The 12,103-nt window shown below is 44.9% G+C and overlaps 1 protein-coding gene across 1 annotated transcript in view; it reads left to right on the top strand.

Annotated features, from left to right (window-relative positions):
* The window catches only part of LOC144689496 (androglobin-like), an 87,407-nt gene that overhangs the window by 22,992 nt on the left and 52,312 nt on the right, over positions 1–12,103 (top strand). The window contains exons 5-7 of the mRNA XM_078556632.1: positions 1,771–1,955; positions 4,272–4,453; positions 6,539–6,650. Of these exons, the coding sequence (XP_078412758.1) occupies positions 1,771–1,955; positions 4,272–4,453; positions 6,539–6,650 (479 nt within the window). The remainder of the gene's footprint in view (positions 1–1,770; positions 1,956–4,271; positions 4,454–6,538; positions 6,651–12,103) is intronic.

The following is a 12,103-nucleotide window of genomic DNA, read 5'->3' as shown; positions in this document are numbered from 1 at the left end:
TCCAGAATATGAAGATTCAGTAAGAGATTCTAAAATCCTGTAGCTATGATGTTCCACCCATATCAGGAAACCACCTGGGAGACTGAACTTATAATTGAATAACTCGTGTGTATATTTATAATGTCATGAATGTGGTTGTGCTTGTAAATATAAATTGTAAAAAAAAAGGTGGAGGACTGTGGTAACTGTAGCTTTAAGGAATGTAGTGACTGTAGCTTTAAGGCTTATTGTACAGTGTAGTGTCACGTGACAATGTCAACAAATTAGCCCGAAGGGCGGGGAACCTTAGGGATGGAGTCTTGTGTCTAGTTGTGGACCTTGATGGAGCATGTAACTGCTGCTGAAGTCCTGTAAATAAACTTAATTGTTTCTTGTGAGAAACCTGTCTAGAAAATCATATTATGTTGAAGGCATATAAATATAAGTTATTGTTGTATATAGTACCTATCATGACCTCAGGACACATCAAAGCACTTTACAGCCAATGTACTTTTGAAGTGTGCCTACCATTCTAATCAATTTTCCCTCTAACATTTTCTTTCTTGAATGTGGTCTGTTTATTACACAGACCCTTTAAGATTGCTGCATGGTCACACACTTGCACATCTTACAGGAAATGTGCTCAGTCTGTTTGCACTGAGAGGTATGTTCTGGATTGCTACACACCCACACAACTTAGAGGGAACACCGGTTGAAATATGGGAAACGGCAGCCAATTTCTTCACAGCAAGCTCTCAAAGTTAACAATGTGATAAATGGCCAGGTGATTTGTTTTAGAGTTTGGTTAAAGGTTAAAAATTGAATAGGACACTGGGGAGAACTCCCCAGCTGCTCTTCTTCAAAAAGTACCGTGGAATCTTTTATGCTGACCTACGATGGGGCATGAGGCCACAGTTTAATATTTCGCTCAAAAGACAGCACCTCCAACAGTGTAGTGCACTCTCACTGGGAGGGTCAGCCTATATTTTGTGGTCAGGGTCTTGCATGGGACTTGAACCCACAACATTGTTGACATCAGAGAGTGCTAGCACGAAACCACATCTGATACTTGACTCACAGCTCCGTGTTAACCATTGGTCCCAGATTTTCTTGTGTCTCTTTCTGGTCTTGCACAGTTGTTGGGATGATTGGAGAGTAGCTACAACGACTTGAGAACAGTACTGCATCCTCTCTGAGGAAATAGTAGTGTGGGCCAATTATGACTGTCTGATCACTTTTTGGTGAAGGTGGGGAAATACATTATAAACTCGGAAGAATTACAGAGAAATAAATGATAGTGACAGTTAACAGTTATTGAATTCTTGCAGTTTCACAGCACTTCACTGAGCTGCAATATATTTTTGGGATCTGGGGTATCATCCTGGAGAATCCCTTGCAGGAAGGGATTGAATGTGGTGGATATTGCAATAGCAAATAAATCATTGATTCCTTCAGCCTTGGTTGCTGAGCAATTTCTTGCTGATATTTTGGAAGTTAGCATAAATTTACTGAGATGAGACTCCAGAGATGGAACCTCACTCACTGGCTGTGTGGATCAGGGAATCAGGTGTGCTGACTTCTACAATCCTCCCTTCTTGACCAATGAGGGTCCACATTGCAGCAGCCCAATCTTTTTTGACTTCTTGCCAACTGGCTCGTCAGCTTCATGGAAGTGAGGCTGAGGCGCCTTGGGTCTTGCTACTCAGGATCATACTTCTGCACACCCCAATTTGTACCTCAATATATATTGTTAAGTTCACAAAATTATATTTTCACTGACACTTGTTGCAGATTTCAGATCAATGTGCATGCAACTCAACTAGCTACGCTCCACATACAAACCTCCAAGCCAGATGTATACATCAAGCTACAAGTCCTAGATCAAAATAAAGAAGTAGCCAAAGCAACTGGAAAAGGCCATGCTGTAATTCCTTCATTCTTGTTTATCTCAAGTACAGGACGTTCCTCTGTTACTTGTAAGTGTGGCACCAGAACTTGCTTGCCTTCCTTTCTCTCACTCTCTCTCACTCTCCCACTCTTTTTCTGTTTTCACACTTCTCTTGCTTTCAAATAACAAGAGATAGTTTTGAAGGATATGAGGAGGAAATTATCCTCTGTGTTATATATAGAAAAATGATTGGAGATGAGTTTACACAACAGGAAACATCTCTTCCACCCCCACCCCTCCACCTCAGAATTCCTTGAGACCCATCTCTTTATAGAACCACAGAATCCTATAGCACGGAAGGAGACTAATCAACACACCAGGGCCAGGATTTTTAGGATGGTGGGATTTCCTGTCCCACCACCCGAAGAGTTGGCGCACTGCCTTTCCCACAGCGCTTTCACGCTCCAACGAGTGTTAATTGCCTGCAGGTGGGACGTCCACCCCTCATTCAGCAGGAAGCCCCGCCTTAGAGAGCTGCCAGGCAATCTGATTGGTTGGCAGCTCTCTAGTCCCTGCAGCGCCAGAAGCTGCAGTGGATAGGACTGATACTGCATGCAGTCACGAGCATAAATCCCAGGATTCCAGAAGAAGTAAGTTTTGGGGGTCTCAGGCCGTAGACGGTAGGGAAGGCCTAGGGGTGGGGGGTGTGGGGGGTTGGTCGACAGTGGGGGATTGGGGTGTCAGAGGAGAGGCCAGTGGGGGAAGGGAGGTCCAGCGGTTACTGGACCTTAAAGGGGAGCAGGGTGCCCAGTGTTAAAAGGGGTTTCTGATGGAGGTAACCATCCCCCCACTCCATCGCCCGAGGCCTAAGCCCACTATTATTTTCTTGCTTCCCCCATACCTAGGAACAACTAAAAATTGAGGCTGGGTGAGAAATGGCTGTTAAGTGGTCAATAATTGGCCACTTAAGGGTCTCAATTGGGACATCTGAGGCCTCGTCCACCCCAACGTAAAGTTCCTGAGAGGTCGGGGTGGGCACGAACCCAGCGGGAAGCCTATCTAAGGAATTTCACAGTCAACCCCCACCTACAAAAAGGTGGCGGCGAGCATAGAATTCAGGCCCATGCCTGTACCAAATTAGTCCCACTCCTCTATTCTTGCCCCACAGCCCTGCAAAGTTCTCCTGTTCAAGTATTTATCTAATTCTCTTTTGAAAGTTACTTTGAATCTGCTTCCGCCACCATTTCAGGTAATGTACTTCAAATCGTAACTCACTGCATAATAAGATTTCTCCTCCTCTCACTGATCTTCATTGACTCTTCAAGATTTATTCTTCAAGAGATTAAAGTTTCCTGAATAATTGAAACAATGTTAATATCAGCCAATTCTTATTTTGGACTTACCTATTACAAGCCTTAATATATATATATATATGCCAAATACAAAAATTTTTATATGCATTGTTGATGCTGTTAGACTCTCAAAGTATGCCACTTACTTTAGGTATTCATACAAATGACATCACTTGTTTGGAAACCCTAAAGAGGCTGAAAGAGGTCAAATTCAATAAATCTCTAGAGTCATAGAATCTTACAGCACCAGAAGGAGGCCATTCAACCCATCATGCTTGTGCCGGCTCTTTAAGAAGTCTATCCAATTAGTCCCACTCCCCTACTCTTTGCCTGTAGCATTCCAGATCATAACAAATAATAAATGTCAAGCTGAGATGAGGGATGAAATATAAGAAGTGCTGATGATCATCACAATGTTTCAGTGAATACAGGGAAGGCCCCACTATACTGGAAACAAGCCAATGTGGTACTTTTTTTTAAAAAAAAAGACTCACAGATCTCACTTAGATCAGTAAGCAACCAAATAATGGTGTTGATCATTGGGAACAAAGCTGAGAGGTTCCCTTCAGAAAGTACCTCCATAAGTGGTAGCCACCACAAGTTCAGAAAAGGTGGATCCTGTCTGAACAATCTCCTAGACTATTTTGAGAAAATTACATCCCAATTGAGCATTCTAAAGCCCTTTATGATATACACCTGAACTTCCAGAGCTCTTTCATTTCAAACCTACTCTGCACAGTTCTCCATTTCATTCCCTGCTGAAAAAAAGGCAAAAGAATATGAGTACCAATATCACCAATGCTGATTTTTAGCCTTGCATATTATTATTGTGCAGCTACAGAATCATACAGCACAGAAGGAGGCTATTCAGCCTATCATGCCTATGAAAATGTTCCAATTAGTCTCACTCCCTTGCTTTTGCCACCTAACATTGCAATTGTGTTTTTCAAGTATGTTTCCAATTATTTATTGAAGGCCTAAAATTATTGAATATGCTTCCACACCCTTTCAGGCATTGCAATGTTGATAATTACTTCATTATTTACTCATAGCACCTTCACGTAAATCTTCTGATATTCCTACTTTTGTGGGAGGGACCAGAAAAACGATAAGTTCTTCAAGTAGCAAGATTACAAGAGGTTCTGCTAAGGCAGCAACTGAACAAAAATCACCAGTTTTATTAAATGACGGTCTAACTCAGTTGACCGAGATGGAACAAGCACATATAAAAGTGGTAAGCATTGCTGTGAATTAATACGATTGTAGCTTGTCTTCTCTTAAATAATAATGTTTGAGGATGCAAGTGCTCTACAGCGGGAGTCATGAATGAGCTCAACACTTTCTCAAAGTGCAAATTGGGAAGACCAAAGCCATCAACACCAGTCCCCACCAAAGAATCTGCTCAATTGCCACTGATACCACCCCCTATGTTGGCCACTCTCTCAGATGAAACCAGATTGCATGAAACCTTGGTGCCCTGTTCAACATGAGCCACGCTTCAAGTCACACATCCTATTCAACATTAAGACTGCTTCCCGCGGGAATGAAACTCTCACAGCTGAAGATTCCATGAGTATTTGATTGCATTTGCTGGTGCCTCCAAACACCAACACCCACTAGAGTGTGGGATCAATGGTAGGGCATATTATTTGTATGAAACCAATGGGCAGAAACATGACTTAGGGCTCATCATTGGCACTTTCCTGCCCCTTGCTAGCAGGTTTTAAAAAGGTTTCATAAATGCAGGGTAAGTTGTCTTCCATTTCACTTTGGAGTTAGGTTGGACCCCCACTTCTGAAAATGCATGTCAACTCTCCAGTGAATGATACCAGTGCTAAAAAGGGTTAATTATGAAGACAGATTGCATAGATTTGTCTTGAAGAATATGATTTAATTACATGAGACAGCAATCTAGAAGAATATGAGGTGATGTAATTGAGGTATTTTAGATGATTAAAGGAGCTGTGAGGGTAGATTGAAGGAAACTGTTTCCTATGGTGGGGGAGTCCAGAACTGGGTGCTAGAAACTTAAAGTTAGAGGTAAGCCATTCAGGGATGATGTTAGGAAAGACTTCTTCACACAATGGTTAGTGGAAATCTGGAACTCTCTCTCCCCAAAAGCCACTGGGGATAGGTCAATTGAAAATTTCAAAACTGAGATTAATATATTTTGTTACGCAAGAGTATGAAGAGTTACAGAACCAAGGTAGGTAGATGGAGTTGAGATACACATCAGCCATGATTTGATTAAATGGTGGAACAGACTGAAGGGGTTCGATGGCGTACTTTTGTTCCTATGGTCCTGTTGGAGCAAAGTGAAACTACTGAAACCTAACACTAGCATAAATACATCTTAAAACGGCAAAATATTTAGGCAAAAATAAATTAGATGAACAAAGTGCTACTTACCTAAGATAAGGCATTAAATATAAGAATGGTCTAATTCTAAATTCATCATACATTTTATGAATTGTATCACTCCACTTAGGTGAGTATTCTTTGTATCATCTCAGGTGGTATCCCCTATTCAAATAGCTGGTTCTCAATGAAAATGGAAAGAGCTTGTTCTTATTTAACACCTTTCACAACCTCTTGACGTCCCAAGGCATTTTATAGCTTATATTATTTCAAAGAGTATATCATTGTTGTAACATTAGGAAACTCAGCAGCCAATTTACATACAACCAGGTCCCACGAAGAGCAGTGAGATAATGACCAGATGTTTCTTAGTGCTGTCGGTTGAGGGATAAATGTTCGCCAGGACATCAGGCAGAGCTCCCCTGCTGTTCTTCAGAAAAGTACCATGGGATCTTTTACACTCACCTGAGAGGGCAGATGTGACCTAGGTTTGATATCTCATCAGAAAGACAGCATGTTTGACAGTGCAGCATTCTCAGTACTAGAGTCAGTCTAGTAGGGGAAATAAAATTTGTTCTATGAAATAGGGATGAAAGTCTGTGGGGGGTTCTTTCGAACATCCACAATAACTTTGCCAGAAAAAGCAGGTAAAGCTTGGCAAAGCCAAAGACACAGCAGGTGAGTGGGAGAACTCAATGTGGAAATTTGCCCCGTGTTCCCTCGGACATTCTCACATCTTGCTATTTTAATCTTTTAACGAGTAAGAAGAAGTAAAAATCTAACAATGCTGTCTCATGTAATTAAACCTCACCTAATCTATTGAGTAATTGAAGTTTCAATGCAGTTTGTAAAATTTGTTCATTTGTATGAGTAACAGGATATGTACAAGAATGTGTGGAATCACATGCCCCTGTCAGTTACCTCATCATTAATGTTCTATTAATAATCTGGTATCCCACAGCTTCACAAATACATTATTCAAGCATTAGTTCTTCACAGAAGTTGGCCACTAACTGAAAGCGAATTAACTTTTGCTGAATCACAGAAGGATATCAACAACATTGAGCTTGCAGGTACTGTCATTCTGTTCATTCATTGCAAAGTGCCATGGAACAGCAAGCTTGATTTCTGTGTAACTTCTCTCTTGACTGTGTGCTATATAGGGCAGTAGTGCAATTCTCACAGCACAATAACAGGTAGAAAATGCATCTGTCATCTGTCTATAATTTATTAAAACTTCAGGGACACTGTTACCATATTACCTATACTTTGAGAGTCATGCCTTTCTATGTCAATGTTTTATAATAACAAAATGCTATGTCAATATTTTCAAATGGCAAAATCCTATTTACTGTTCACGTTACAACTGCAAGCTTCCTGCCACTAGGTGGTGCTCTGGCATCTTTCCACCTTGTCGTTCAACTCTTCCACTGAAAGGCCCTGCCCTCCTACTACCAACAATTCTTCTCTGTCACTTCAGTTCTCAGCTACTCCTGGGCACTCCTCTTAGCCATGTAACATCCACTCCTGGCATAGTTTCCCTACTCCTGAGCTCTATTTTAGCTACTCATGTTTCATATGTCCACTGACAGTTCTCAACCTCAAGCTCATCTATTACATCCATGTTGCCTCATCTTATTCCTGAGGCTTCATGGCCTACCTATTCCCTCATTCATATATCCTGCCATTTGCCACACTTGTTCGCCTTGGGTCTGCAGTGGACTCTGTTATGAGCTAAGATTACAGTGCTTCTAGTACAATGTCTTTATTGAACTGAATATAACATGGCTCCCCACAGCCCTGTGCCTCATGGCAGAGGTCACACAACTACATGTAGTAATGATTGCATTTCAAAACCCAAACACCCCCCTTTTCATTATGAACAAAAGAAAAATTTACATACACTATGAGTTGCCCAAGTTACCCACTATACCACAACTGTTCTCATCCATTAACAAGCTATTCATTATTCTCATCAATTGCTGCACATGCATTGCATACATATGCGTTAAATCATGCAGGCCTCTTAATGGTACCCATGCACATTCTCATTGGTTGTTCATTTTGATGATGTTCCTTTTCTGGGGAGCATTGTTCCCATGGCACTTGTTGCCGCGGTAACTTTTGCTGTTGCTCCATTTCCGTTGTTGGGGACCAATGGACCTCTGGGTATGATGGAGATTCTGTACTCTGTGCAGCTGGTGAGATCCCATTTTCCTGATCGACCGCCTGCAGTGAAGGTACAGCTTCTCTAGTTGTTCGTATATGCCTGCAGTTGCACCAGTATATTTGGTCATTCATTTCCACCACGTACGATCGAGGCGACAACTGCTCTACGCCTGTCCCAATTTGCCACGTGTGCTGACTCCTGTTGAGAGCATTGAAGGTTTGTACCCTGACAGGGTCCCCAGTGCTCAACTCTGCCAATGGTTCCGCAGTCTTGTCAAAATGAAATTTGGCTTTCTACCATTTCATCTTGATTTTTTCTCTCACACCTGTTACTACTTCTGGCTTCAGTAGCTGTTTTGCTTTTGGAAGAGCAGCTTGGGTGTGACGTGACATTAGTTTTTGAACTGGATTACTGTCCATGCCTTCAGTCGATGTGTTTTTCCATTCAAGAATTGCCTTGTGTACATCTGTGCTAGATTTGCTAGATTTCTTGATGATCCCTTTGGCAGTTTTTACTGTCCCCTCAGCCTTTCCATTCGACTGGGCATAGTGCAGAGGTGGTGTATAGTGTGAAATTTCCCAATCCTTTGTGAAGCAGCTGAATTCTTCATTCGTGAACTGAGGGCCATTATCACTCATCACAGTGTCTGGAATGCCATAATGAATGAGTGGGCTTTCAGGCATTCTACTACTTCTCCTGTCACCATTGAGGTCAGCTGGTCTAACTCCCAACAGTTAGAATAGCAGTTTACAGTGACAAGATAATCAATTTCTGCTATAGTGAAGAGGTCTACTCCCAGCTTCATCCTTGGTCTGTCTGGGATGTCATGCATCATCAACGGCTCTCTAGCTTGTTTAGCTTGGTACTCATTACAAGCACAGCACTGGCTGATGTGATCTTTAATTTCATTGCTCATGTTTGGCCAGTAGAGCACTTCTCCTGCCTTCCTCAGACTCAATTCAATTCCTTGATGGCTTGTATAAATGCACTTCAGCACCTCTCCTCTCATCTTCTTCGGGATAATGACTGTATTTCCTTTGTAAAAGATGCCATCTTGGGCTATCAATCCATCTCAGTATGCCCCATATGTTCTTGTGACCACAAGCGTGTCCTTGATGCTCTCAGGCCATCGTTTCATCACTAATTCTTGCAGCACTTGGAGAGTTGCATTTTGTTGGCTAGATCGCTTGATTTGAACAAGGCACTTGTCTGTCAGATTCAATGTCTCTGCTGGGTTGATGACCTCCAGAGCATGTCAAGCAGCTGCTTCATGTTGAATCTGGAAGATTTCACATTCTGTTATAGCATTCTCAACTTTCTTCATTGGGAGTGTTTCCCTTGACAGCATGTCAGTGATGTACATCTATTTCCCTTGCTTGTATGTCATGTCCAGATGATATCTCTGTAAACAAAGTAACATTCTTTGCAGTCACTTTGGAGCAGAGAGTAGCAGTTTGAGAAAAATATTTTGAAGTGGCTTATGGTCAGGCTCCACTGTTACTTTGGGCAGAATGTTTTGTGCCCACTGGCATTGGGCATGCTCGGCGGCTTGAGCAGACAATATGGCGAGAAGGCCAAATATCAGTTTCACGACATCGTTTACGATCGTCCACTCAGCTCATCGATGGTGGGCCATGTTCCCATCATTGGACATCAGGAACCTCGTTATAATACATCTGCATATCATTATAAGGCCAAACCGCCGGAATCATCCCCCTCCACACTGGATCGTCTGCTCAAATCATCGGGAAAACACGTTGGTGCAAAACACGTCTTGACAAGTGTGACGTGCAAAAGTCGGAACTTGCTCACATCATGGACATTCGAGAAGCAGAAGATGCTGGAGCCCGACAGCAACAGGACCCTGGAGGAACGTCCATGGCATGCTGGGTGGATTTTCATGGACATGGCTCTGCCACGAAGCCACTCACGGAAGGTGGAAAGGCACAGTTGAGGGTCTGCTCACAATGGATAATGGTTGAGGGGGTGGAGAGGAAGGTCCAGCTGTGTTTGGGAGAGAAAGATGTACAGGGGGGTGGGAGATGAAGGTCTAGGATCGACTGGGAGAAGAAGTTTTGTGGGGGGGGTAATGGAGCTGTCGGGGGTTGAGGTTGGGAGAGGGGAAACAAAGGCATTGGGAGGGAGGTTGGGAGGGGGGAGGGACTATGAGCGGAGGAGGGGGTAGTGGGGAGAAGACGGCAACTGGGGAGGTAGGTGTAAGGGGATGAAAGGTGTAGGGGAAACAGTTCGGAGGGGGGAAGGAATGTGAAGAAGGGAGGAAGTCCGGGGGGGCGGTGGTGGAGAGGAAAGGAAGGAATGCAGAGAGGGGAGGGAGCCAAGGGGGGAGGAAGGAGTCAGGAAGGAAGAACTAAGGGTGGCGGAATCAGTAAAGGTGTCTGAAGGAGCCAGGAAAGCGGAAGTACTTGGTGGGGGCGTGGAAAGAGTCCAGTGGCGAGGGGGCGGGGTAGAAGGAGTAAGGGGGTTCCAAGGAGGGGAAGGGGTCCGAAGGGTGGGGATGTCCAGGTGAACATGCAAGGCAAGGCTCTTATGAGTCCATGACTTCCTCCTGGGGAGTGGACTGAGGGTGGGCGTGGTATGAGGGAATAATAAGAATGACCAAGGGCAGCGAGAGGCGGTAGGGTGTAAGGGTGAGAGTTCAACGGTATTGGTAGAAGGGACAGTGAGGGTGGTTGGTGGGGACTTGGAGGCAGACACGGATCCTGGGGTGGGAAGGAGGTGGTTGGGAACGTTAATTTGGATGGGGGTGGGATTTTTGGGAAAGAAAGGAACACGGACGTTGACCTGGGCTACCCCGAAAGAAAAGGGTTGAGGCTGGTAGGTCACGAAAGGGAGGTGGAAGGTGATTCCAGGAGGCTCGACAGTGATGGGGGGAAAGGAAATGGGTGACTGGGGGAGGGGAAAGGACAGAGAAGTGAAAGAACAACTGTATTATCGCTATTCTGGCTAAATCGAAAGTGAAACAAGAGTCGTGGTGGGCAGATCAGGTGCTGCATTGGAGTGTCATCAGTGAGAGGGCGGAAACGCAGGTCTGCTCAGATGGTCAGCTGAAAGTGAACCCCAGCAGGCAGTATTGGAGATGCTCAGGATAGTGAGATGAGTGTGATACCAAAAGGACGGACACACAGGCACGCACGCACACACACACCTCCCTTCAGAATCACTCAGAGACTGGCTGCGTGCAACAGAACTGCTTATTGGTGGGGGGGGGGGGGGGGGGGGGGGGGGGGTGGGTGGCGCGCGATGTAGTGGGAGGAGACACAAAGCCTGTCTATAAGCTGAAAGACACCGTTACACATTATTCAGTGAAAGTGCATATATTTCCAGATTGTAAAGTGACAAAATGTGTTCACCCATGCAACCAACTATGATCAGAATTTCTTAATTTTTGAACGCCTTAGACTTCTAGTTACTGCCCTGACATCCGCAGGAATGGAGACAGCCTGGTTGGTCCTGTTGCCCCTGATGCCTTTGACGTGGGTCCTCTGGAGAGCCGAGGCCCAGGGGGCCCCAGCTTGCTCTGGCTGTCTTACTGTGGGCCAGCTGCTCCCTCTGCGGTGACAAGAGGACGAGGTTGAGGGGGTCACAGGCAAATGGGACTTAGAGGGAGAGGACAGCCTCTGAGATTCCTGAGTGGATGATCCAGGGGTGTCCAGCTGCTGCTCCTGTTCCCTTTGGGTGCCGGGGGACCCTGGCCTGATTCCTTGAGGGAAAGGAACACCTGGGGAGACATCGAGGTTCCCCATTTCCTTCTTACATCGCCACTGCAGGAACTCACCCATGGCTCCCACGATGGAGTGCAGGTCTGCACACATCTCCACGTTCTGCTGGACCAGGGTCTCCATGGCGTTCACTATCCTACCTTTGGAGACCTCCATACACACACGTGGGCACCATTTCATCAGACAACAGGCAGACGCATTCCTCTGACTTGTGTGCCACTCTATTGAGGGATGCTGCCCCCACTTCTGCTGACTCTCCAGGATGAGTTTGAAGGGCGAATCCAGAGGTTCGTCATCTGACTCAGACCTCAAAGATGCCTCTTCCCCAGCACTCCTCCAAGTGCCGGAGAGCTCAGCCTAACCTGCCTCCTACTGCTGAGGACATGTGTCTGTGCGGTGACCACCAGATTGTGAACCTGAGCCTGTTCTAGATCTAGGTCCCACCGAGGTGTGTGCGTTGGTGGACGGTGTGGGTAAGAGCTGTGACGGGTTTTCCAGGCTGCTTATTTCCAGCTCTTCAATGGAGGAGGAGTCCTCTTGGCTGGAGGTGAGGATGTGGATGGAGCTGAGAGACTGGCTGGTTGAGGGTGTCAGTTGCTTGGCAGAGCTCCCTGTG

This window comes from Cetorhinus maximus, chromosome 14, assembly GCF_964194155.1.
Source record: "Cetorhinus maximus chromosome 14, sCetMax3.hap1.1, whole genome shotgun sequence".
Classification (NCBI taxonomy): Eukaryota; Metazoa; Chordata; class Chondrichthyes; order Lamniformes; family Cetorhinidae; genus Cetorhinus; species Cetorhinus maximus.
Note: the sequence above shows the minus strand (reverse complement) of the source record. Positions and strands in the feature narration are given on the sequence as shown.